We start from the raw sequence: 22,886 nt of genomic DNA, 5'->3' as shown, positions 1-22,886 counted from the left end.
GAAATCACTAGGTCAAACATGTTTACCCTGTTATGGTGTGTTTCTCAGATGAGCGATCTAGGGCCATCTTGGCCCTCTTGTTTTACTTTAATTTTGAATAAATTTATAATGAAAATAAACACTTACCATAACAATAAATCCGCCATGCACTTTAAATATCCGCTTATATTCAGAGCAATAACTGCATGTTTTCTCCGACCCAGTTTCACACATGTATACATACGCCGTTAATGGTGTATAGATTTCAAAGGAAACAATTCGCTAATTCACTCATTATTTGTGATATTTCACTACTAGTGCGATAACTAAATGTTGAAATGTTCAAACTTAAAAGTCTTCGTCAGATATTATTGATTTTAAAACTTATGGCTGTTGCTTTAAAAGCAAATTAATGAAAACAAATATCAAATTAAGTGACGTCAACTTCAACGTCGTTTTACCGAAATCCAGGCCTGTGTCATTTGGAATACAAATGTCATGGCGGGACACATTTGTCAAGAATATCAATAATACGAAATGGAAGAAAATGGCAAATAAGGCCTCCTATTAATGACATAGTATTATTTTTGATACAATAAACGGGGTCAGACATACAAGAGTTTCTGTAAGTTTCATTATAACACTAAATTTAGTTCCCAAAAATGTATACTTCAGGGTTGATCGTACTATACCCGCCGAATACCTGTACGCGAAATATACATCAGAATTATTTTGCCATATCTAAAAAGGTATTCGGTTAAGAATATTCAGCTTCTTATAAAGTAATTTCCTTTGAAAAATTATACACATGACTTATTTTCATATTAGATATTCCCATCGGAATTCATTCCCGTCCCTTAGGAAATATTTCCCATGGGAAGACTTTTAGATTATTCCCATGGGAAATGATTTCCATAGGAACTACTTCCCATGGCCAAAATATGGGAACTGTTTCCCATGGAAAAATCTATAAAAAATAAAATGATAAATAACTTTTTCCAAAGTCATGTTATGATTAGCCTGGTGTAGAATAAGTTTAAAAGATAATGATTTATCATTTGAAGAAACAAATATATTTCCCATAAATTCCCGAGTTACTGTGATCGTTCACCGTCCGGCATCCGTCCGTCCGTCCGTCCACACTTTCCAAACAACATCTCTTCCTAAACCACCAGTTCAATTTTGATGAAACTTCACAGGAATGATCCTTGGACGACCCCCTTTCAAAATTGAATTCCACACAGAACTCTGGTTGCCATGGCAACGGAAAAGAAAAACTTTAAAAATCTTCTTGTCCAAAACCACAGGGCCTATGGCTTTGATATTTGGTATGTAGCATCCTAAAGTAGACCTCTACCAAGATTGTTCAAAATATCTCCCTAGGATCAAACATGGCCCCGCCCCGGGGGTCACATGGTTTATATAGACTTATACAGGGAACAAAAAATAAAAATCTTCTTGTCTGAAACCACAAGACCTAGGCCTTTGATATTTTGTATGTAGCATTGCCTTATGGTCCTCTACTAGGATTGTTCAAATCATGCCCCTGAGGTGAAAGAGGTCCCGCCCCGTACCAAATTTTACATATATAGAAAAATCTTTAACAAATTTGTCTAAAACTGCAAGGCCTAGGTTTTTGATATTTGGTATGCAGCATTGCTTAGTGGTCCTTTAGCAAGATTATTCAAATTATGCTCCTAAGGCGAAAAGAGGCCCCACCCAGGGGGTCCCAAGTTTTACATAGACGTATGTAGGAATAAAACTTTAAAAATCTTCTTGCCTGCAACTGCAAGGCATTGGCTTTTGATATTTGGTATAGTGGTCCTCTTCCAAAATTGTTCAAATTATGCTCCTTGGGTGAAAAGAGGCCCTGTCCTGGTGCCCCAAGTTTTACATAGACTCATATAGGGAAAAAAACTCTTGTCTAAAAGTTCAAGGCTTAAGCCTTTGATATTTGGTATGTAGCATTGCCTAGTGGTTCTCTAAAAAGATTGTTCAAATTATGCCCCTGAGGCGAAAAGAGGCCCCGCCCCGAGTGTCACTTGTATATGAGTTATATAGGTAAAATACATTAAAAATTATCTGATCATATTTCCTATACTGTTCAATTATAATTACCAGATGACCCAAGTAATTAGGGGTCACTTGACTGTGTCCTTGACCTTGACCTACCTTTTTGTTTTTTAAGATACAGCCTTGAAATTTTGATGACATATACAGTTTTGCACACCGATCTTAACTGCATAGAAATTTGGACCACGTCAGTGATTTTTAATACAGATTTCAATACTCATCTTAAATATTATTAACCCTGACCTACTGACCTACTTTCTTGCTTTTGAAGCTACAGCAAAGAGATATGGACCACCTGTATAATTTTTAACAAATTCCAGTACTTATCTTGAAGAATCTTTACCATGACCATCTCACCTAGTTCTTTTTGTTTGTAAAGCTTAGCAAAGAAATTTGTTCAAGCAAGCAATTAAACTTAGGTGAGCGATATAGGGCCTTCACGGCCCTCTTGTTTGTAGATACACGATACAATCGTTAGCATATAATAATACTATAACCGATACTCATAATTGCAGTGAACCATGTTTTAGCTGAACAAATGAATATATTTTTTACGGAAGGTGGGTGGTTCTACCCAGGTGCCCGCTCGTGATGAAATAATGCACGGAGGGGCACCTGGGGTCTTCCTCCACCAATAAAGCTGGAAAGTCGCCATATGACCTATCATGTGTCGGTGCGACGTTTCATCCAACAAAATAAAAAAAACAAATTCATTTTTTTTTTTAAATTATAAATGCGCTATAAAATCACTTTAAACAATTCGATATAACATTTCATTTTAATGATATATTTTCTTCAGAAAAAGACATGCTGTCATTTTATTTGATATCATCACTACATTTGTTCTAAATCAAAGCGCCACTTAACCGTGTTAAATTCATTGCCTTAATTGAGAATAAGACTGATTTAGTTATTATAAATCAATCTTAAGAACAACTAACAATAATAAATGGGTTTTTGTATTCCCTTTGTATATTCATCCTTGTTCTACTTTCCCTTTAAACTTTCTGCCCAAAACCACCCCCTCTCCTCCTTTTTACCCCTTACCACTTCCTACCCATCTATCTATATTTGGCATAAATTAATATTATATATTTTTCAATTACAGCTTCTTTTTGTTGTGGACCTACTTTGCAAATGCGTGGCTCCGAGGCTGTGTTTTTGGTGCTCTGTGCTTCCGAGAAATCTACCCTTACCTATTATCTTTCATAGCCATTTGTTTACTGGCACTAATAGCTATGATCATCACTGAAAAGTTATACTATTGAAGGCTTGTCTTGGAATGACCGTTGAGTGTGTCATCTTCTATAAATGAAAATGACGAAATAATTCCATTTGCTGGGATAATAGTAAGTTTCGCTTCATTCTTTTTTCATCGATACTTACCGTTTACTAAGTACTTATCTAAATAAACTGTCGAAAATATAATATGACCATAAAATTGGTAAGACAGATATTTTTTCTTTTTTGCACTGTTAAATTTGCACTTTTAGTACAGTATTAACCAATGTTGTAAACGTAGTTATGATATCTGAATTAAACATAAAATAATGCATCCTATTTCATTCATTATAATGAGATTGAATGAATGCGAGTTGGTATTTTACTGCGCATTGACGATGTAAGAGGCATAAAATTCATATTTTGCAGCGACAAAAATATATTTTCCTCCCTCCGATCAATCTTTTGAAAGAAGCACTGTTCCAGGAAGGTTGTGGCAGAGATTACATTGTTGCAACTTTGCAATAACAGCGTGCTCATTTCCTTACCAACTGTTTACATGTTAAACAGACAGGTTTATTAAGATTTTGAAGTAAGTTTGAATTAAAGTTTGTTTTCCTATTCCGGTCGTGAATTAAAAAAATAAAGCGTATTTACTGCATTTAACAAAACGTTTTGTTGAATGATATTCTTAACATGAAAAATCCATATGTGTAAAATACTATTTATCTTAGATAGTTCAAGTTAACAAAACATTTGCACACTATATCGGCTGTCTGTTTATCTATAACATTAGACGATATGTGATATGGGAGATGGTTTTAGTTTTAGTATTGTAAATTTACCAAAATTTGATGGCGATACGCGTTAAATAGTACATTGGTTTCTCATTAATTTAGGTTCGTTTGTTGAGGACTTATATAAGAAGGCACTTCTATTACTTAAAAACATTGTTTTTTAGAACTATTTTAGTGTGTTACTTCCCTGAGGTGTTTATGCCGCTGACTTTTCCAAGATGCTGCCCGACTGTGTTATTTACTTTGTTTGGTTTGTGAATGTTTCCTGTATTGTTAACCTTTTCTATGTAATTTGTGTGTACATATCTCTCATGTTTATATCATCCATGCACACTGCACTGTTACAACGGCACTCTTCCTACTTGATAGTCATCCTTGTTTATGTAAACTGCTCCATGAAAATATCAAAATTTGTGATAACATTTTCATAATGTTGGATCTATTATCATTACCAGACCACCGTAAAATTAAAACATTTTGTGACTACAAATATGAAGAATGTACGTTAGGAAAAACCTGAAGTATCTAATTTGTCTTGAATGATATTTGATAAAAAGAGCTATAATTGATCTTCCAGTTATCAAACACTTTTTTTGTCGTAAAATTGCAATTAATTCTTTATTCACACGTAGCACGTGCTAAACATTAATTTTAAGCATGATAATGCCAAAATACATGTGCACGTATATCTTCTAGATCAACGCGTAAACTATATGTTGATGATTTCTGACTTTTTTTTTTTGTTTTCTCTATTCGTTGGTTATTTGTAAATATTTGTATTCAGAACAATGGGCGTTGATTTAGAAACATATCGTGGTAGAATAGGCACATACAGACATTCGTGCGGTCAGGATGTTATAACAGTGACGTGCGTCATCAACTTCAGCAATGGTCTGAAAACAATCGGAGCAGTCTTGTTTATTGGCGTCTTACTTCTGATTGCTGGAATTGAGTCAAATCCGGGACCAGGAGGAATTCGTAAGTACCTTTTGTCTCATGTTTGGTTGTATCTGTGAATTCTAGATATTTACTGTAGGCGACATAAACTACATGAATATGTTTTAATATTACAATTTCGTAGATGAATGTTCGTAATTTTCAGGAATGAATGTAAACTTTACGTCATTTACGTTATTTTTTTTTTTCTTTTTCGATAGTACAGCGTAAAGTAATCAAACAACAAGTATAGCCATACAGCTTCCTTTACTTTACTGTTCTTGGCAGAACCCTACTTTTTATATCTTATCGATAGATGCGTGTTCCAGTGTAAGATGGAAATATCTTCCATCTAGTGAACATTAGGTGCGGTGTTTTGTAAGTATTTTGAAAATGTAAGTTGTTCTCGAGTGAAAGAAATTTGGTTCATACATGTTGAAGAATCAAACCAATTTCCTTTTTATTTTTATGTTTTATCTGTTGTGTATCAATGGTATATAATGTATAAATATATTCTTAAATTCTATGCCGGGATCTCTCACCTCCAAGGCAAACACTCTACCACATCTCTATATAAGCTAGCTCTTCATAGCAAGGCAGTATATGTGCTCCCTTATACCCTTGCCAACCGGAACCATTTTATGAGAAAACATGCTCTAATGAATTATTTAAGCATAGGCGAAATGTGGCCACGGTTAATCAAGGATAACTATGGTCAAGCTCTGCCAACAATTGTTACACCATACGCTGTTGATACTTTTCAAACATCAAGAAAGATTTATCGACTTGGTCAACTGTTGTTAGACCGCGTCAACCTTGGTCACTCAACATGTAATAATTATAAACCACGGTGAATGACCAAAGAAGATGGAGAATCCAGAGTTTGCATTAGTCGTTGAGAAAAATAAAGAGTCCATGGTCATTGACTAAGAATGAAGAAATAATCCAATTTTCAGTTAAGCTACAAGCCAAAAACAAACATAATAAAAAACGAAAGTAAATTTATTAATATCAAACTATTTATTTTGTTACTCAAAAATAAAGACTAAAGAACAGTTATTCAGTATACTCATTTTAAAGTGTGACATTTTCTTTGGTAAAATATATCAACAAACAGCCGATTTTTTTGAAAAAGTCAAAACCAACAGAATTTCACAATGTGAAATATGTTGAAAAGACTACTGCTAGAAAGAGAACAATCTCTAATACCCATAAATATGCGTCAAAGTATGGGAAACATACCTAGAAATATGATGCACGACAGTGTTATCATGCATAGCATTTAACATAAAAAGATTTCTTTTTCTTTGCACTGATATGGACAGAATTAGGACTAATTAACAAACGGTGTTCACTCACCAATCCCGCTTTATAAACATATTGTTTCCATTGTGTAAAGAAGGCTTAAGGTAAGTCTCTATATGATTATGAAACATTTAGGCTACTGGATACATGGATTTATAATGAATTGTTATAACTAATAAACCTAAACAATAATTAAACCATGTTTTCTCAACCACTTCTGAAGTTTTGTTAGAATAAATTGGGTGTACTTTCTATTTTTAAGGGATTTCGTTGTTTAAATATACTTGTTGGACACAAAAAATATAATTCTCCGCTCTTCAAAAAATAAATATTTGAAATAAAAATCACTCTTCCTCTCTAAAAAAACTAATGATGGGTAGTTATCTGTCTTTTCATTTATCAATATGTTGTCCCATGCTCTTTTAATACGTAATTTTCTCTAGATTGGACACATGACGGTACACATATTGTTTCTGATAAATCGATCGATGCAGTTAACATGGAACAATCGAAGCGAACCTTGATTTAAACTTTTAGACCATGATTCAATCATAGTCAGAACATGTATAAACTTAAATTAATATTTTGCGATCTTTATCAGACCACCATGTTTTAACCTAAACTGACCATGGATAAACCTTGTCCAGACCATGGTTCTCGTTTTCTCTGACCATACGTTATCTTTACATCACAAACAAATTTTCAATAACAAAAATGCCAATATTACCAAAACTTGTAATGAGTCTGTCAAACTTACAAAGAAAAAAATGGGTCGTGGTAGTCACTTTTTTTAGGTTGAAAAGGATTGTATTTGCACAAAAATAAGAATAAAAATGGAACAGACGTATCAGTTTGTGAAATTCTAATCTACTTTCTTTTTAAATGATGAAAATCGTCCTCAAATCTTTTACACATTGCTAACAACTCCGTTACCAGGGCTTATCCGAAACCATTTCGTCGTGAGACCGGCATATGTAGGAGTGGTGGTAGAAATTAAGTGTTTTTGTAATCAGTATAGAAAATGTGTTAATAAAACGTTAAATACGAGTATATGCATAGAATGTTTATATGATATATTTATATGAAATATTGCGAATTGGACTTGGACAGTACCTTTGCTTAATTATATATCTTGCGGCGATTTTGCTTTTATTTGTAACGTTTTAAGAGGACATGATAATTTATTTTTAAGTAAGTGTATGATACAGGTTCTTTTACAATTTCAGTCTCGTCCTATTTTTTTATTGCGATTGTTGTTGTGATCATTGGGTTGTTGTTGCAGATCATAGAGTGGAAAATAAACGGTAAGTGTAAAACAACAAATAAGGTAGGTAAATAGGGACGGAGACAGTCAGGCAGGCATGCAAATATTTATATTATGATAATTTGACATTTGTTATGAATTTGACATAGTGACCAATTTTACCCAAGTTTCGCATTTTACACAAACAAACATACTGTCATAATGTGACGAAGACATGGTATAAGATATGAATTCTAGTATGTAAAACTGTGTTTTCTATAATTTGACTCATTTGACAGTTTCTTTACTCTGATAATCAAGTTTCGACATTAAGCAAGATTTGACGACATTATTACATGAAATAGAAAAAGTAGAAATTCCACTTTTTATGAAGAAGATGTAAAACATTTGATTTACACTTTTATTGGCTTGAGGTGCGGACCTAATTTCAAATCTCAGATAACCCATTTTCAACCACGTCATAGATTTTTAGAGATTAGAGAAGGTCCATTGTGTAATATTTTTAAGAAAGTGTGGCCTCCAGCAAGTTAAAAAGGTTTTACTATTATTTGATTAAGTGAATTACATTTTGACCCCAGTTAATCCAGTTTCAAAGTATTCCTATGTTAAAATCATTACCTCTATAGAGTGTTAATATTATTACTGGCAAAATCGCTAAGTGTATATTTGCTTGTTGTATCCTGGTTTCATCCGAAATAATATAACTATAAAGAGAATGTTATATAATTCACAACCACAGCTATGTTATAAACATGATGGCTGACAATGTTTGACCGTTACAGCATTTCGACTACGGTTGTGGTTATTTTTTTCAACTTGTTCATTTCCACCAAGTCTGGCACAGAAGGTTATATATATGACACTGAAAATTGAAAAAAAAAATGAATTAAAATATGTGCAAGATATAGGTAAAATGACGTTGATTTTCTCCATTTCAAAAGCGTTGCAACAGTGTTTTCCCTTCTGCGCAATATGTTAAGTAATTGTTTAGAATTCCGCGCTAAATCATACGTCAAGATATGTGTACCACAGCTCACTTTACTATTTCATCATTTTATGGATTTTATTGATTCCCCAAAAATGTTTTAAACAAGTCGATTTAAGTATACAAAAGAAATATCGGTTATTTGTCAAGTATCAGGCACGTCTTACATAAAATAAATTCACGAGATGCATATGCCTGTCCTTCGGAGAATATGTGTGCCATATATATTTTAAATCGCAGAAAATTGTTACACATATTTCCAGACGAATTAGACCTATAGTTATGAAACTTTAACAAAATGTAATTCAATATAAGAAATTATCCATGATGAGCTCCGTAACCTCAGGTCCCCTTTCTAAATTCCAATTTGTTTAGTTCTGCTCATTGTTTTCTCGTTTAGGGCAAACCCATTATTTTAACTGGGGACCATACACCGCGTTTCATGGAATTACACGCTAGTGTAGCATTCAATTTGAAGGTTCCATGTGCCCCGCCGTATGAACACATCTGCGGATGTCTCTAAATTGATTTTTTTTGTACTTTTAGCATGTGTAAATGTTGAGTTCTGCTCAACCCGGGGCTAGAGGGTGTCGACGATAGCATGCATTTTAACTACCGTCCATGAACAGGCTCAATCAAACCGAGCCTGCAACATTTTCGTTTTTGTTGTGTTGAGCGACCTATGGAGTTTCCACTTTTTTCTATTCTATTGCAAGTGCCATGTGACTGATGTCCATCGTTGACACAATTTACATTCAAGCGGTCACAATAATGAAACTATTTGCCTCACAAATGGCGGACAGGTTCGAAATTTGGTAATCCTAGCTCAAAATGTAAGGTCACTGGGTCAAATCATAAAAAATCATTTTTAACACTCTTGAGGCTATACCCTCTACCTTATCTATGTGAACAATAATTAAAATGTTGCCTGTATGAAAATAAAAACTGGGTTAAAACAAGGTTAATTCTGTAGAGGCCATATTTTCTCCTAGATCTATATGAAACGTTGTCAGAATGTTTGTGTTTATAATATCTATGTCGTGTTTGGAAAAGGATCATATGTCATTAAAAAAAACTAGGTCACTAGTTAAAACAATAGAAAACCGTTATGAAGAACTTAGTGGCTACATGCTTCATCTGATCTGTATAAAAACCTAATGAAATTTAGATAGTATTTGAATCCGAATTATCTAGAGTAAGAAATTAGGTCAAGTCAAATACTAGAAAACAATTGTTAATTTTCTGAAGGCCATTTTTGATATATATAAAATGTAACTGCCTGAAGATATGTACAGTTGAAAGCGCATGCAGAGAAAAATTAAAATTATTGGAAAAAAACTGCTGGTTTTCCTTGGAAATTGAATTTTTATATAAATTAATAACTTTATACCTGATTTTACTTACCTTTTTCATATATATATGACCAAGATTATATATATATATATATATATATATATGTGTGTGTGTGTGTGTGTGTGTGTGCGTGCGTGCGTGCGTGCGTGCGTGCGTGCGTGCGTGCGTGTGTGCGTGCGTGCGTGCGTGACCCCTGTTCAGATTTTTGTCTTTATAAATCTAGATTAGGTTCGAATCTAGGTCATCTAGGATTAAAAACAATTTCACTGAATCAAATCAGTTATGGTCCTTAATACAGTGACAAATGAACATAAGATGCTTAAAAATATGCTGCTTATATCTTAAAAAATATTTCACCTTGATTCATAACCAGGAAGTGGGGCATCAGTGTCCTATGGACAAATTTCAAGCTTATTTATTTTTTACTTTTAAAACATTTTATAAGGGATCAGTGTCTAAAAATTCCTCATAGGTTATAATTGTTGTGATATGATATCAACAGTTACTGTATATTCCAGCACTTTACCTGGTGTGTCTGCTCATTGTCGGTGGCTTATTTTGTTATTGGACAGAACAAGCTACTCAAAAAGAGAAAAAGGACATAGGTGAGTTGTACTGTACTTGTCAAACACCAATTAAGTACGTTATAAAGTATTTGTACACTAAACATGTTCAGGAAACGCACTACCGAAACCTTAAGCATTATACCACCGTATCTGCCAGATGTTTTCACGAAGTTTCCTTGTTTGTGTTTATTTTGCTCTTGTGTAGTTATGCAATCTGTATAAGGTAACAAGACTGTTTTTGTAATAGGACAAGGCATCAATGTGGAAATAAAATATCATATTTTTAACTCAAATCATTTCGATTAATCATAAACATGGCGGCCAGTAGACGTAATTACTTTGATTGCCTATATGTATATAGAGTAAAATTTGAAAATCTCCTTGTGTGAAATTGTTGGTCCGTTTTAAAATGATTTCACACTAATGGACCTTGTGTGCCCTTCTACCAAATTGTTTTTGTGTGAAACTGCTGATCCGATATTTAAAATTGTTTCACGCGACTGGTCCTTGTGTAATTTCCTACCAAGATTGTTCAAACGTAATATTTTGATTTATCAAAATAAGATGGCCTCTGTCAGAATAATTTGTATATTTGATATATTGATAACGTGACACATAAGCACAGATAGTGCTTGACTCCCTTTTCGTGTAACCATTGCTATTATTATTGTTGAATTGCTGTAAATAATAGAATTAGGGTCATTTGTGGCTTATTTGGGTTTATTATGAGAATAGCTGGATCCCAGCATCACACATTGTGTCATATACAAAAGTTAAATGGAACCAGATATTTGATAGAGCAAGTATTCGTTGTAAAACGTTATGTTTAAATTTGGACCAATCAGAAACAATTTCTAAAAATAGCACGTCTGCTGGAGTATAAATAGGAATTTCAACCAGGTTTCGAGCTATAAGGCCAGCGCATAAAAGTTTTACCTTAAGGGTAGTTAAATGCTATATACGATGGCATATATAGGCTGAGTATCGGGAAGCTGAGACAGAGACCCAGAGTTTGGTAATCTACTGAGATAGTAAGAGAGTTCCAGCTTATAGACGGTTCAGCGTTATTGGCGAAGTACAGCCAATGCATCGGGGATATACCTATATGGTAGTTGAATGCTACATATGATAGCATATAGGCGCTGAGCATCCAGGAGTCAGGGCAAACATATAGAGTTGAGAGGACAGAGGCCGAGCATCTATGCAATAGGACTCGTATGTTGTTGATTCAAAGACATTGTCTGACGGGAACTTCAACAAAAAGACCAGTCAAGTATAGAGTCTCCAGCCTATAGGAGTTTGAGCTAATTATTTTTAATTGAAGATTGTTAGTTTGAAACATTTAGTGATTTGCCTGATCCCTGAAATTGTCTAGCTCATAATAGAAATCATTGGTACACGAATCATTTAGAAGGTAGCCAGAGGAAAATTTTATATACGAGATATTTGGTCTCACCAGCTCTACGTTTTAACAAAGGACATTCTACATCGTTTGTCAGCTAGTCTAAGAAATAGTCACCTTAGCGATTGGACCCAAACCATTGTTCAAGATACTAAAGGCGTAGGCACTTCCCTGGGTCATATAAATCGTATCCTGACAGCGTGGTCACGGTTCCACATATGTATATAGTAGAAACGTTAAACAATCGACTTGTATGAAATTGCTGAATTTAAAATAATTTCGCACAATTGTCCTTTTTGACCTTCTATAAAAATTGTTCAACTTGTTCTGGTCCGTTAAAGCACATGGCCGCCAGTAGGCGTGGTAATTTTCCCAAAATGTAATAAGTGGAAACTTATGAATTTTTCTTCTATAATCTGTTGGCCCGATTTTAAAACTATTTCACACATATGTTTGTTTAACCTTCTATGATGATTGTTCAAATTTTTTTTCATTTGTCATAAAACAACAAAAAAAAACATGGGCGCCAGAGGGAGTTGTCACATTTCTTCCCCTTCGTGTATATATTGTAAACTAAAAACACCTTCGTGTTAGAAACAGCAGGCCCAAATTTAAACAAGTTTACACAAGTTTTGTTGTTTTTTGGATGTTTTGCATGTGATATCAGGGTTTGAATGTTTACCTTAATTTTTCAAATTATTGCCCTAGGTTCAAAAATGGCCATGTCCATGTTTGTGATATGTATAAGACTAATATAAAAGAAAATTAAATATCTTATCTCTTAATCCATAATAGCTATAGCCTTGTTATTTATATACAAGTGTGCAGTTGTACCTTACGTTATACAAACACACTTGAAGTTTGTTACAGAAATGAGCGGTTTAGGGTCTATGACCCTCTTGTTTACATTGACTGTCACTATGTTCTATTTCTAAAGCGATCGAAAGTTTGTATTTGGAACAAAATAAGAGACTCAATTATAAAATGCAGAAAAGCATCAAATAAACTTTAACATCACTAGTAGTATCAGGTAAAACCCATTGGTCTTGTACATGTAGTAATCCAGGTAAGCTCTTTCGTGTCTTCCACCCGTCTACAGCCTAGGGCTGCTTCTTCCCGGAAAGAGGGTATCATTGTATCGGAGCTCTTTACTATTCACGTTAAAGAATCAGACTGTTTATTCGCAAAGAGCTAGGTTAAGCAAGCCTGACATTTATGTATCCAAAACATTTCTCGTCTGGTTAGATCGCTCTTTATTTGAGTACGTAGGCTATGAACTTTGCACTTATATTACTCTATATGTGACTGCGTTTGGTTGCGTATGTGTGTGTAAATTATCTTCGACTGTTTGTTTTTGTGAAAATGGCACTATATGAATTTGGTAACAAAAACGCTAAATGCTTTCAATATAAGTTCACAGCAAAATACTTTTCCAAGACATATTGTGGGAAGTTGTTTTCGCGCTTCTTACGAGATTGTTTAAATCAAATAATTGGATGTATCCCAATGTAAAACACACTGTCTATTCTTCATGTTAGTAAAATATGTAGGGATTTCAACCCGCTATACAAAGAAGCTTTAACAATTTATGACTGACTCAGAAATTCATTAAAGCCAAGCACATGAGAAAAAAAAAATGAACAACGCTTAATTTGAAGACACGTTCTGATTTTCAAAAACTTTCTGCACGGCACAGCTTCAAACAACTCGGACAATGAGGGTATCCCACAAGTACAATCTTCCGCAGATTCAAGATTGAATCAGTCTACGCCAAGCGTTGTGAAACATTCAACCGAACAACATGAATGTATGACTTTTCAACTTAGTTTTCTAGTAGAGGAGCCATAGGCTGTTGAGACGTTAAATCTTAGATATAACTTATTACTTCTTGCAAGTGTTCAAAACAAAACGAATCTCTTCAAGAAATGAAATTAATATATTTCTTCTCAGCATTATACTGTAAATTTTCGTGGGCATGAAAGTTCGTGGTTTTTGTCAAAACGGCAATTTTCGGGGGATATCAATTCGTGGATTTCAACTTTTGAACATAAAATTAATTTGAATTTTACTCGTTCGTTGGGATTAAATTTCGTGTGTTGATTCAACTAGGCAATCCTCGAAATTAGTACCCCACGAATATTAATGATATCCCAGTATATGGTCACTCTTATTTTAGGAAAAGAGGGTTTCGCTTGTATCGGAACTCTATAAATGCACGTTAAAGAATCATACTGTTTATTTGCCAAGAGCTAGGTTAAGCTAGCCTAACATTTCTGTATCCAAAACATTTCTCGTCTGGTTAGATCGCTCTTTATTTGAGTGCGTAGGTTATGCATTTTGCATTACAATTACTACATATGTGACTGCGTTTGGTTGCGTATATGTGTGTAAATTATCTTCGACTGTTGTTATCGTGAAAATGGCACTATATGAATTTGGAATCATAACAGAAACGCTAAATGCATTCAACATAAGTTCACAGCAAAATATTTTTCCAAGAAATATAATTATTGTGGGAAGTTTTTTTTCACGCTTCGTACAAGATTGTTCCGATTAATCAAATATTTCCCAATGTAAAACATACTGAGTATTCTTCATGTTTGAAAAATGTGTAGGGATTTCAACCCGCTATACAAAGAAGCTTTAACAATGTATGACTGACTCAGAAATTAATTAAAGCCAAGCTCATGAGAAAAAACAAAGGGCAACGCTTAATTCAAAGACACGTTCTGATTTGCAAATTTGTTTACTTTCTACTTTGCACAGCTTCAAACAGCTCGGACAATGAGTGTATCACACAAGTACAATCTTCCGCAGATACAAGATTGAATCAGTCTACGCCTAGCGTTGTGAAACATTCAACTGAACAACATGAAGGTATGACTTTTCAACTTAGTTTTCTAGTAGAGGAGCCATAGGCTGATAGACGTTAAATCTTAGATATAACTTATTACTTCTTGCAAGTGTACAAAAAACGAATCTCTTCAAGAAATGATGTTACTATATTTCTTCTCAGCCTTATATATGGTCATCCTAATTTTAGGAAATAGATGTGATCCTAAAAACGTAAAATGTATGACTTAAATTAGTGTTTTTCCATTCATGCATAGACTACGTTTTCTTTTAAGCTACTCTATTTAAGGTCAAGATCAATGTTTATGTTATATCAAAGTCACATTAATCAAACTATAATCCAAGCAACAATGCGAAACTATTTAATGTGAACGCAACTCTAAATAAACTCTTAAGAAGCAGTTTTCCTTTCTAGTTTCAGCTAATAAAACTGTAGGTTTTTTTAATATTATCATATCTTTCAATCTGACTGAAGTACATGATCTGACTCTGGCAAGATCTGAAAAACAAATCGTCAAGTTAAAAGTCGTGAAAAAATGGATTTCCAACATCGCTTTTTATTTCAACCGGTCAGAAAATTGCTTTATCACATGTTTGACGTCGCGGGAGTGTAATAAAGCCATTAAATAAAAATGATAATACACTAGTGTAATAAAGCTTTGACGTCGACGTCATTTATAGTATAGGCGACGTCAGTCAAATTGTCTTGTTTATATAGTAAAAGAAAGTCGATTTTTTGATGTTTCGACAAGAAAGGCTTACACGTGATAAAAAGAATATTACATTTGTGACTTTCCACATTGAATTTATTAAACTCGTTGAATAAAATTGATAAAATGCTCGGCTGAGCCTCGCATTTTATCATTTTATTCAACTCGTTTAATAAATTCAATATGAAAAGACACTCATGTCATATCCTCTATTTCAACAGTTACGCATCAGTAGCTTTTTTACATGACCATTTCTGATTTGTTGGAAATTGATAATTAAATTATCGTGATTACTTCATTAACTGTAATAAACGTTTAAACAGATTTTGCAAAAAGCTTATATATTTTGAAATCCTAATTCTAGACTTTGTGTATGCCTGTATTTGTTGTTACATCAGTGTTTCAGTGATTCCATCCGTATATTATTTTTGCGTATGTGTGCTTTGTTTGCATATATTGCAATGTGCAGAGCAGTACAGGCATTGTTCTTTTGAATGCGGTTTTTGTTTGCTGGGATTCAAGCAAAATAGAGACTTTTATGTTACATATATCAATCTACTTTCACTTTCAAAACCTTTAAAGCAGACCTGTAATTACCTGGAGAAAATGTCGTCTGTACGCGAGCCTCTGTCGGCTGTCCTCGGATCTTATGCGTAGCGATTTAAGTGATAGTTGTATTCAAAGTGCCATTACTTTGTGCCAGTTTGTCATAAAATTAGTTCCAAGCCATAGTCAACACGTGGAATAAAATAACGTTGTTTAGAGTGCCAATAAGACATATGAACAGTTTTGTTTACATAATAACTCTTTTGTCCCTAGTCATAGAATTATTCTGCTTCGAAAGTATGTGTCATAGATATTTTAGGTACACGGACAGTTCAATTCTTCAACATCTAAATTACTTGAAATGTAAAAACACTATAAGGATACGTGACAAGTAAAGGGTTGTTGAACATTGCGGTTTGGGTTATAATTAAACAGTTAAAACTCAAGGTGTAATTTGGTTGTGCTCCTTCGATCGTTTATTTAATAATATTATCGTTGTCTAATGGACCTGTGATCAGGTATGTGAAGTGTTGCGTTTTCTGTTGGATAAAATACAACATATTATTAGATTTGAGAATAAATAAAAAAAAATAAGATTAAATTGATTTCAGAACAGCGTATACCACAGAAATTTGTAACATTTCTCCAGAATGACCTTTCACACAAACATATTAGACCGATATCTACAATACTGTTCCGAACTTATTTTATATTAAACAGTAATTGAACTTTTGGATTTTAGATACCGTTCTAAAGTTAAAACCACCTGGGCCCGTTGCAGTTACACAGTCCAAACTGTTTAATTCTGCTACTATGTGGTTATTACTATTAGTACGCTATTTATAATTCTAAACATAAATGAAACTACAATAAATCGACCAGTCAATTAAGGAGGAACCACACTATAACTTTTTTTCAGAGCCCACGTTATTGACTGGTACCAACAAAATCTGGAAGATATTTCTGATTTAGATCGCGCACGTGGAAAGAACACCGACCTGACCAAATAAATCTCTAGACTTTGCCCTTAATTTCGCATAAGAGTAGAATTATTTATTTTTTTCCTGGTGTTTCCGTTTTTACAGACGAGCTATTTAGGGCCTCTAAAGTTCCATTGTTTTGTTGAAATATAGATTAAGAGCTTTCCCATTACAGAATACATGATTACCGAGGAAGAAGAATATTTTCTGAGAGCCTCCATTTTACTTCTGAAAGGAGGGCGATTGATGTCAAAAGAAATTTTGTACAAAGAACTACGAAAGGCTGGGGGAAATCTTGATGTACTTCTAAAAAATCACGAAACAACATTCAAGCACAAATTTGTAAAAGAACAGAAGAAGAAATTGTTTCCAGATGCTGGAGTAACCGACGTAGAAACATGGGATTTAGCCATGCTTATAAAGGTGTCACTGACGGTTTTTAATCAGTCACTTAACGACGATGAGAAAAAAGGCTTAATGTCTTTAAAATCTATGAGAGATAAGATTTACGCTCATACTTGTTCTTCGTCGCTAAGTGCCGGTAAATACGAAGACATCCGGAAAGAATTGGAAAATGCACTCACTTCACTGTCGAATCGGTTAAGCGAAAAGCTCAAAGACGACTGTTATAAGATCATTCAGGAATGCACAACTGGCCCTATCAGCCCATCATTAAAAGCAGAACTTACGAAACAGATAGAAGATACAGAAGACTTGATGCAGGCCGTAATAAACAAATTGAGAAGCCAGAATGAAATTCTTTTTGAAATGAAAAAAGGTATCTGTCTTTTTTATGATCTTTGTCAGTATATTTTGAATTAAGATTATTTCGTTGCGAATTTTTAATTATTATTATTGTGTTTTGACAAAAATTTCACCAATGACCCAAGAACCGTTTTAGCTACTTTTTATATTGACTACTGATGTATAAATGACTGCTTAAAGCTATAGTAAATATCCAGTATATTACTTCCTGTACTGAAAGAATATTAGCTTTTTACGCCTAATCCTCTACCGTGTGTTTTGGTTGTTTTGAATATTAAATAAGCTTATATTTCACAGCACTTTTTTCCACAGACATAATGGACAAATTAAACAAATTCAGTGTGACTGAAGACCGAAGTGAAAGGATTATAAAAGGTATTTGTAGAAAAGTGCACAAAGGTTTAGAAATTGAAAATATGTTAATATATTTGATTTGTACGGACGCATATCTCTGGCATTACTTAACCAACGCGATAAATATATTATTACCACAACATTTCCACCATAATTACCTGGATATTGCAAAATTATGTCTTTTTACAACAGAATTTTATTTTAGAAAATACATTGACAATAGATAAATAAGCAATGTTTAGTACATTTCAAGGTAGTTCGGCACGTTTGGATCGATTTATTTTTCTCCAATGTAGAATTCGATTTAACTCTGATTTTTCAAAACTTCGAAGCATAAAAAATATAATAGGAAAATTCAGCAAACAAAAAGGAAATGGTCGTGTGCTTGATATTTTGCTAGAATGATTTGAAAAATTTCGACCTTACGCAATTTTTTGTAACGGGAGTCTATGGGTTAAACGCAATTTTCATAATATTTTCGCGAATAGAATTTTTTTACATCTAGATTTTTATGAAACAAATCCCACAGTCGTAAATAAACATATGGCCTAAAAATGGTGAAATAAAATGTAATGGTCCGTGTGCTTTTTTTTTTAGATATTTGGCTGTTATTAAAGTGAATTGCCTATTTCAAGCTAATTTTAAGACATAATTATTCAATGTGTAAGATGTTTTTTTATCATATTTTTACTTTAGAAAGACAGAAGCAGTGCCATTTTAATGCATTTACTCACGGGTTGTCCTTAATTCATAATCTGATAGATGTTTCTTACCGTACGCCGAATCAAGGTATTATTCTACGTTTTCCTGATAAATGACATTACGCCATCGCTTCCGGTTTATCAAACGTGCAGAACTACCTAAGGTTGATGGATTTCCATAATTTTTCTTTCAGTGATAGATACTGAGCTAAAGTTGAGTGGAGCTGTAAATGAAAGCAAGGACATAGACTTTGCTGAAAGAATCATAACAATGGTTATCAATAAAGCAATAAAGAAAGTCGGAAACGAAAATGACTATCCGAGAATTCGCAGTGTTGTTGACAAAATTCTTAAAGACATTGAAAACATGTCTGATGTGGAAATACTACAAGCAGAACACAAGTGCATCCTTCTTAAATTTAGATGTACAACTTATATAGGTATATTAAACATGCTGATGTATTTGGAGAGCAGAAGCTTCCTGGATTCTCTAAATGATCTTGCCCTTGCACTGAGTTCCACTATTCCAGATGTGAGCGATCAATTTAGACTTGATGCGACAGTTACACCAGAATGTATGAAGGACCTGCTAGATGAACTAAGTGAGTTGATATGATTTATCTTTCTTTTTCAGTCAGGAACATGCTAGTGACCACTTAGTTTTTAAGTATAGTCATTTAAGTATAGTTTTTAAGATATTGTCATCGGCAGTTTATTTTCCCATAATGTGAACTTGTACGGTACAGAAGAAACACATTGATTTATAGTATTTAGACTGTGCTCTGTTTACAACATATGTATTTTTAGGAGCGAAGACAATGGAAAGGAAGAAGTATGAACGCGCGATACGAGTGCCGATAAAGGTTGAATCAGTACAAGGAATTGAACACATATGGTCGCTGTTTGAAACTGGCGGAGCTTCAAAAAAATTGAATGAATTATCAGAAGCTGTATCCGATGAGTTAAATACAAAAGTAACAGTTACACCTTCTGTAAATTTAAAGCAGGTACAGGCAGCCATTAAGGATGCAGGTATACAAATCATTACCATAAATTATTTATAGCGTGCATGTATATAAAGTTTTAAGACAAGTCCGTTCGCTAACTGTAAACTCCAAAGCTACCATTTTAAATTTTTTTAGTGTTCAGCTGACGACGGAGGTGACTATACTCCTTAACAACCAGTCTACGGATTATGAGTGTATGCTTGACACGGGACAACAAACATTGACAAACCAATCTAAAGGTTGTGAGTGTCCGATAGGTAGGGGAAATGACTATACTCAGTGACAACCAATCTAACGATTTAAAGTGTTTGATTGACAAGTGAGGTAACTCATACTTCCTGACACATGTCTAAAGGTTTCCAGTATTTAATTTAAAAGAGAGTGGGCTTTACTCCCTAAAGACCATTTCATAAGTTGTGAGTGTTCGATTGACGACGGAGATGACGTAACTCCCTGACAACCAATCTAAAGGTTGTGAGTGTTCGATTGTCGGCGGAGGTGACTATACTCCCTGACAACCGATCTAAAGATTTTGATAGGTCTAATGTCGGCGAGGTTGACAATACTCCCTGACAACCAGTCTAAACGTTTTGATAGTTCTATTGCCGGCGGAGGTGACAATACCCACTCACAACCTGTCTATAGGTTGTGATAGGTTGTGAGTGTTCGATTGGTGGCGGAGGTGACTATACTCCCTGACAGCAAGTCTAACGGCTGTGCGTGTTAAACAACAAGGGAGTTGACTATATTCCCTGACAACCATTCTATACGTTGTGAGTTTTCGATTGACTGCGGAGGTGACAAACTCCCTGACAACAAGTCTAACGGCAGTGAGTGTTAAATTAACAAGGGAGTGGACTATAATTCCTAATAATCAATCTATATGCTATGAGTGTTCGATTGACAGCGGAGGTGACCTTACTAACTGACAATCAATCGAGGAGTTTTAAAAGTTCTATTGTCGGCGGATGTGACTATACTACACCACAACCATTCTAAAATTTGTGAGTGTTTATTGACGGGGAAAGTGAATATAATTCCTGACAACCGGTCTAAAGATTGTCTGTTTTCGTTTGGAGGTTTAGGTGACTGTATTACCTGACTACCAAAATTAAGGTTGTGAGTGTTCAATCGACGTGGGTGTGGGGGGGGGGGGGGGGGGGGGGGGGGTGAACTGTCTGCCTGATTACAAATCTACATGTTGTTAGTGTTCGATTGACGAGAGAGGCAAATGTTCTACCAAAAAACAAGTTTGAAGGTTTTGAGAGGAGGTGTGTGTTCAATCTGACTACATGTATAAAGGTTTTGAGTATTTGATTGACGATGAAAAGTAATTTTCAACATGACTACCAGTCTAAATTTATACTCATCATATGGATAACAACTTAAAAGCTGTTAACGATTTTAGTGCTCGACTGATAGCGGAGGAGTCTATACTCCCTGACTATCAATCTCAAAGTTGAAGGGAGGATGGATATTGTCAGAGAACACATTATTAAGTTATTTCTTTTACATTTCTGGTAGATGCATTTTATTTTACTAGAGGAAATCAAAAGATATATTACAGAAATTGTTCTGATTTTAGTCATATGCCGAGGTAACGGGAAAAGAGAGATAATATGAACTGATAAATGTTAAAATACAGTTTTAAAGTTTCATTTTATCCTCAATCTGTCATTAATAGGTGAAAAACCAGCAACATTGGCACAGAAAGCTGTTGAAGACAATGCTAGTTCTCCTCAAAGACATCAGAGCAAATCAGTTGATGCAGGTAACTTTGCTCTTTAATGTTTTCTGACTGCTGTACATATTCTAAGCTATCGTTTTATTTCAGCAGTATTTTTAATATTTTGAAATGTTACTGAAGTTAGGGGTGATATTGCTAAATGATTTAACTTTTAATATATGATATTCAATCGACTTCACACTATTTGAAAATAACTTTAACTGCTGGATTAACTTGTCGCTAGCTGACAAAGGTCATAATTTATGAAATGAAGAAGAAATGTTCGATAGTGAGTGCCCTAATGTTAGTACAGTATATAAAACCGCACATAAATATCAATGGTTTTATCTCCCTGCTACTTTAACGTTGTGCTTATGATAGAGTGACAATGATAAAAAGTCCCCTATTTAAAGAGTAGGTGGGATTGAAACTGCTCTATATGCTTAGAAGGTTTTTATGTAACATTCATCTTCAGAAAAAATGCTTATCCATGTGAATTGTAAACTATTTTCTTACTTTTCTTCACTGCCAAAACGGTGCGGATGTGGGAAGGACGTGGAGGGGGTGGTAGTGGAGGTAGGGGATGATGAATGCATTTTTTTTTAATTCTCGTACAATATTTCTTTAATACTTGTTATTAAGTTATGTTCTAGTGAGGAAATTATTTTTAATTCTTTAAACACGCACACTTTGACGCGCGCACACACACACCTACACACATACGGGCGAGCTTTTCGATATTATACCCTTGCAACGTATTCCAAGAATAATTAAAATGGAATATTTTTGAAAAAATACGCTGGTCCATGATGTACATTAATTACATCACATTTCCAATTACATGCCTTAATTAGAACAAATTTAATGTAAAAAGCCTTAAACATAGTGAAAATATCAAATAGTGTTTGTTTTTGATTTTTGACCTTGAAACGACATTGACATTGACCTTGAAGTAGCCAGCATTGTATATCAATTTGACATATATCATAGAAATAAATGATACCCATGCAAACATTTCGCTATACCTTTAATACTTGTTATTAAATTATGTTCTAGTGAGGAAATTATTTCTAATTGTTTAAACACGCACACTTTGACGCGCGCGCACACATACCTACACACATACGGGCGAGCTTTTCGATATTATACCCTTGCAAAGTATTCCAAGAATAATTAAAATGGAATATTTTTGAAAAAATACGCTAGTCCATGATGTACATTAATTACATCACATTTCCAATTACATGCCTTAATTAGAACAAATTTAACGTAAAAAACCTTAAATATAGTGGAAATATCAAATAGTGTTTGTTTTTGATTTTTGACCTTGAAACGACATTGACATTGACCTTGAAGTAGCCAG

The 22,886-nt window shown here is 34.1% G+C and overlaps 1 protein-coding gene and 1 long non-coding RNA gene across 2 annotated transcripts in view; both read left to right on the top strand.

The window, feature by feature from the left end:
* Positions 1–4,860: 4,860 nt before the first annotated feature.
* On the top strand, positions 4,861–13,673 carry LOC128546668 (uncharacterized). Its single transcript, XR_008366141.1, has 4 exons — positions 4,861–5,048; positions 7,538–7,615; positions 10,432–10,518; positions 13,578–13,673. It is a non-coding gene; the product is annotated as an uncharacterized LOC128546668 (long non-coding RNA).
* A 931-nt stretch (positions 13,674–14,604) lies between these two features.
* The window catches only part of LOC123560062 (interferon-induced very large GTPase 1-like), an 82,140-nt gene continuing 73,858 nt past the window's right edge, over positions 14,605–22,886 (top strand). Inside the window, exons 1-6 of the mRNA XM_053517763.1 lie at positions 14,605–14,758; positions 17,146–17,748; positions 18,048–18,110; positions 18,985–19,392; positions 19,598–19,822; positions 21,482–21,568. Coding sequence (XP_053373738.1) covers positions 17,151–17,748; positions 18,048–18,110; positions 18,985–19,392; positions 19,598–19,822; positions 21,482–21,568 — 1,381 coding nt within the window. The 5' untranslated portion in view covers positions 14,605–14,758; positions 17,146–17,150. The remainder of the gene's footprint in view (positions 14,759–17,145; positions 17,749–18,047; positions 18,111–18,984; positions 19,393–19,597; positions 19,823–21,481; positions 21,569–22,886) is intronic.

Source organism: Mercenaria mercenaria, chromosome 11, assembly GCF_021730395.1.
Source record: "Mercenaria mercenaria strain notata chromosome 11, MADL_Memer_1, whole genome shotgun sequence".
In the NCBI taxonomy this organism is placed as follows: domain Eukaryota; kingdom Metazoa; phylum Mollusca; class Bivalvia; order Venerida; family Veneridae; genus Mercenaria; species Mercenaria mercenaria.
This window is presented reverse-complemented; position numbering and strand designations above follow the sequence as displayed.